Source organism: Monocercomonoides exilis, assembly GCF_001643675.1.
Source record: "Monocercomonoides exilis strain PA203 chromosome Unknown scaffold27-1312184, whole genome shotgun sequence".
NCBI lineage: Eukaryota > Preaxostyla > Oxymonadida > Polymastigidae > Monocercomonoides > Monocercomonoides exilis.
Window position 1 is genome coordinate 1,304,737 of NW_027150572.1, and position 5,264 is coordinate 1,310,000.

Genomic DNA, 5,264 nt, shown 5'->3' on the forward strand with positions numbered 1-5,264 from the left:
ATTTTGTGTTTCTCCGAGATTTTAAAAATATTTTATTCTGAGCGCAAATGAAGCTATTCATTAAGCCTCGTTTATCAAATGAGTTTGTATTGATGAGATGTATTTTGAGGAAAATTAACAGAATTTTTCTTCTTGTGGTTATTGAGATATCGATCTTGTCCGGTATTTTGTGCGATGTCCGGTATTTTATGCGATATCTGTATTTCGATTTTCAAATTAATTATTTTTGTTATTAAGAATTGTGGAATCGTCATAAATAACCATTTTTGATAAATCAAAAATATCTTGTCAGACATTTTGTCATTTTTTCAATTTTCTCTTTTCATGTCACAGATGTATACTTTTCATTTTTGATTTTCCGATGCTGATTTATTTAATAGTTTCTTTTAATCGAATTTTTTCTGTTTAGGAAAAATATTTCTTAAATGTCATGAAAGGAAAAGTGTGCACTTGTTGAGAAAACTCTCCCACCCTTTCGCATTTCACAATAAGTGTAACTTTTTGATTCTTCTACTCGTTTTGTTTCACACCAGCCTCTGTGCACTTTGTTTTTTGCACAGTTCTTCTTTAATATTTTCTTTTTTTCATTATTTCAATTTTTTCTCACATCCACAATTTTAACATCAATTTGTTAGTGACAGAGCCCTTAACATAGATTCAACTCTTTTCACAAGAAGTGCAGTGGTTTTGCATGTTCTTTTTTGAATTATGACAGTAACCATAATAGAATATAACAATAATTTATTTGTTATGTTTGTTGTTTTCTAATTTTATTAAAGAACATTGTTTTAATTTTATTATTATAAATGTTCATATGTGATGTTTTTCCCCCCCGAACAACAAGAATTCTTTCATTTTTAAGCATGTCAGAAGGAAAAAATCACAACATAACTGTTGTGGCAAGAGTTCGTCCTTTGTCAATGTTTGAAAAGCAAAAAAACGCGATTGAATGCACAAGAATTGCAAATGATAACAAAACAATAAGTATTTCCGTTTGATTTTTCATTTTGCAATTTTTTTAAATATTTGAATTTATTTTTGAAAAAATTTTTTCGCTTAATCAGACAAAAACAGAAAATCATTGTTGGACATTTGATTATGCATTTGAAAAGTCATCGAAACAAAGTGATGTCTACTTCAGAATTGCAGAACCTTTGTTGAAAGATGCTCTTAACGGGATAAACGGAGCGATAATGGCTTTTGGACAAACAGCATCTGGAAAGACTTATACAATGATGGGTCCAAATACATCAAATAGCGAAATGCATGGAGTTATTCCACGACTTGTTAAAGGAATTTTCCAAGAAATTGAGAATGCACCAACAACGGACATTTTTATAATCAGTTGTACTTTTGTGGAGATTTATCAGGAGCATGTTCAAGACCTTTTAAATCCTTCGAAGAAAAATTTAAGAATTTTGGAACGAACTAACGAAGGAGTTTGCATTGAAGGCGTGACTGAAGAAGTTATAGAGAATGAGGAGAATTTTTTTGAAGCAATAAATTATGGCAATCAATATCGTGCACTTGCCTGCACCACAATGAATGAGCGGTCATCTCGGTCGCATGCCATTTTGTCTGTCTCTGTCCAGAGGACAAGTGAAGTGAACAAGACAACGAAGCGGTCGACGTTCCATCTTGTCGATCTCGCCGGCTCTGAAAGAGACCTGTTCAGCGGCTCAGCGATCGACGAGAAGATTCTGGGGGAGTCCAAAAAGATCAACCAGTCCCTGCTGGCGCTGGGGAACGTGATCAACACGCTGACCGAAGGGCGGGCGCATGTGCCGTACCGAGACTCGAAGCTGACGCGGCTGCTAGCCGAGGCGCTGGGAGGAAACTCGAAGACAACGCTGGTCATCTGCGTGTCGTGTGCCTCTTCGGCAGCGGCCGAGACGACAGCCGCGCTGAACTTTGGGAGGCGGGCGAAGCAGGTGAAGAACTGGGTGCGGCGGAACACGGTGCTGTCGGTGGCGGAGTATCAGAGGAGGCTGGAGGCGGCGGCGGAGAGAGTGAGCGAGATGAGAAAGGAAATGGCAGTGCTAAGGGCGGATAATAGAATTTACAGGGGGATGTTTGAGAGGAAGAAAGAAGGGGAAGGAGAAGGGAAAAGAGAAAGAGAAGGAGAGGAAGATAAAGATTGTTTCAATGAGAAATTATTTAAAGAGGAAAGAGAAAAAGAAATGGCTATTGCTTTGAAGGAAATAAAAAGTTCTATTTGGAAGAAAGGAGCTAATTTTGATGAAGACGTTGAAGAAAAATCAATTTCATCAAAAAATGCCAGTTCTCCTTCTTTGAATTCTGTGTCTTCTTTGGAGCTTAATGAAAGAACACACATTTCATCTGCAACATCTTTTCCTTCATCTTCTTTAAATTCCTTTTCTTTTTCTTCTTCTTCTTCCTCTTCTCCTTCTCCTTCTCCTTCTTCTCCTTCCTCTTTCTCTTTCTCTCTCACCTCTTCATTCCCCACTCCTTCTTTGTGTCTTCCTCTGCTTCCTTCTTATTCGATTCCCCCAAAACCAGCCGATTTCTCTGAGCGTTCTTTGAACGAGCAGAACATCTGGCTCAATCAGCAGCTGGCTATCGCCGAGAACAAACTGGCTTCACAAAGAAATCAGTCTCAGGTTGAAGGAAAATTATTTATTTTCAGTTTTTTGTTTAATTTTATTATAATTTTTTTATTGTATTTTTTTGATGTTTAATTGAAATTTTACATTTTTTTTTCTTTTTCTTTTCTTTTCTTTACTTTTCTTTTCTTTTCTTTTCTTTTCTTTTCTTTTCTTTTCTTTTCTTTTCTTTTTTTTACTCAAAATTTAACTTTGTTTATGATATTATATTTATTTTATTATTTATTTATTTATTTATTTATTTATTTATTTAATATTTTATTCTTTCTTTCTTTCTTTCATCTCAACAAACACACCAGGAGCTTTCCGTCTTGTATTCGTCTCTTTCTTCTCTCCGCTCACAAGTGGAGCATCTGCAAGCCAAACAGAACGAAACGTCTGTTGATTCAGAGCAATTGAAAGAGGAAAACGACGCAAAAGACACAGAAATACAGCAGCTGGAGATAAAATGCCACAAAATGGCGCATCGCATACAGGAAATGACGTTTGCGCTGTTGGGCGCAAAAGCAGAGATTGTTCAACTGAAAGAGAGGAATAAACATTTGGATGCCGTTGAGAGGGGGAAAATGAAGGAGAAGGAGAAGGAGAAGGAGAAGAAGGAGAAGAAGGAAAACAAGGAGAAAATGGAGAAAATAGAAAAGAAAGAACAAAAAGAGATGAAGAAAGAAGAGGAAAAACAGATTTCACCTGCTCCTTTGCAGTATGATTCTCTTAATAATTCAGCCATTTTGAGTGAAAAAAGAGGAAATGAACAAAATTCTGAATCGAATGCTTCAAATTCACAGGTTCACAATTGTGGCTCATCTGATCATGATATTTCACCTTCTTCGTCTCCTTTTTGTGAAATGCAATCTTCAAGTTCTTTTTCTTCTTCTTCTTCTTCCTCCTCCTCCTCTTCTGTTTCTTCACCTTCACCTTTATCTCCCTCTCCTTCTCCTTCTTCTTCCTCTTCCTCTTCATTCTCTCCCCTTCTTTCGCTGTACTCTTTGACATCCAAACCAGATCCCATTCATTCCTCTTCCATTCTCCTTTCCTCTCATCCTCTCCAAAACGACATCGAATTCATCCAATTTCAACTTAACCAAAAAACAAGAAATTTTCTTGCAGAAAGCGAAAAATCGGAAAATTTGACGGAAAATAGCTCAAATTCTTCTTCCTCTTCTTCTTCTTCTTCCTCTTCCTCTTCCTCTTCCTCTTCTTCCTCCTCTTCCTCTTCCTCTTCTTCTTTTTCTTCTTTTTCTTCTCTTTTGCCATTTCCAAGTTCAAATGGCGAAAAAGAAAGCGACAAAAATTCAGCACAACTTTCTTTGATTTTGAAGTTTCTGAAGACGCTGGGAAATGAAGAAAAACTGATGAAAGACAAAAAAGAACTGGAAGAACAGATATATTCATTGTACAGAGAGATGAAAATAGAAAATGATTCACAAAATTCGAATTCTTCATCGTTATCATCATCGTCTTCTTCTTCTTCTCCTTCTCCTTCTTCTCCTTCCTCTTCCTCTTCTTCTTCTTCTTCCACTTCTTCACATTCATCATCATCGTCTTCTTCTTCTTCATTCAATTCACTTCTGAATTTATCAGCAACTCCATCTTCTTCTTTTTCCTCGCTTCAACCAAGTTCAATTGCTTCTTCTTCAAGTTTTTCATCAAATTCTTCATTCAATGACTCCTTTTCCCCTCTTTATTCTCTTTCTCTTTCTGCCCAAAAATGGCAAGAGAGATTTCATTTGATGCTTTATTTCTTCAATCAACTCGAACAACTGCTCAAAAACCAGGTTGATCTTCAAAAACAACCTTCTTCTTCTGATCTTCTTCCTTTTCCCTTTGGCTTTTCCTCAAATCATCCAATTTTGACAAGCAAAGCTACTTCTTCTTCTCCTTCCTCTTCCTCTTCCTCTTCCTCTTCTTCTTCTTCTTCTTCTTCCTCCTCCTCCTCCTCCTCTTCTTCTTCCTTCAATGCATCTTACACTCCTCTTTCGCCTTCTTTTTCTCCTTCTCTGGTGAATATTCCGTTGTCTGATCCAACTACGCCTCCTCCTGCTCCCTTACTGCCATTTCAGTCTCCTTCTCTTCTGTCTTCTGGAACAAAAACAAAAGGAAATAACATTTCATCATCATCATCATCATCATCATCATCATCATCATCATCATCACCTTCTTCTTCTTCTTCTTCTTCTTCTTCTTCTTCCACCCCACAAACTTCTGCTTCACTTCGCAAAACACCCACAAAACCACGTTCAAAACGACAATCCAATTCAAAATCAAACCATTTCGCTTCCTCCTCCTCCTCAACAGCAACATCATCATCATCAGAGCATTATGCCTCTTCTCAATCTTGCAATGTCTTTTCATCATCTCCACAATCTTCTCCATCAACAACACCAAAATTATCATCGTCTTCATCAACTTCCTCTTCTTCCTCTTTCTCCTCTTCTTCCTCTCCTTCTCCTTCTCCTTCTCCCTCTCCCTCTCCCTCTTCATTTTGCCCTCATTGTGCAGCAATGGCGCAGAAAGTGAGCCATTTCGAGCAGACGCGGCAGATGCTGAGTGACTTCTATCAGATCCGCCAGCAGCAGATGGAGAAGCAGAACACGACGTTAACACAGACAGCGCTGAATGCGATGAAAGAGCTGAGAAGAG

At 37.6% G+C, this 5,264-nt stretch overlaps 1 protein-coding gene across 1 annotated transcript in view; it reads left to right on the top strand.

The window, feature by feature from the left end:
• Positions 1-863: 863 nt before the first annotated feature.
• Positions 864-5,264, top strand: part of MONOS_11133 (kinesin 1) — a gene marked incomplete at its 5' end in the record, with an annotated part of 5,779 nt that continues 1,378 nt past the window's right edge. Inside the window, 3 exons of the mRNA XM_067863640.1 lie at positions 864-992; positions 1,065-2,621; positions 2,924-5,264. The exon at positions 2,924-5,264 is cut by the window's right edge and continues 1,378 nt beyond it. Coding sequence (XP_067726112.1) covers positions 864-992; positions 1,065-2,621; positions 2,924-5,264 — 4,027 coding nt within the window. The remainder of the gene's footprint in view (positions 993-1,064; positions 2,622-2,923) is intronic.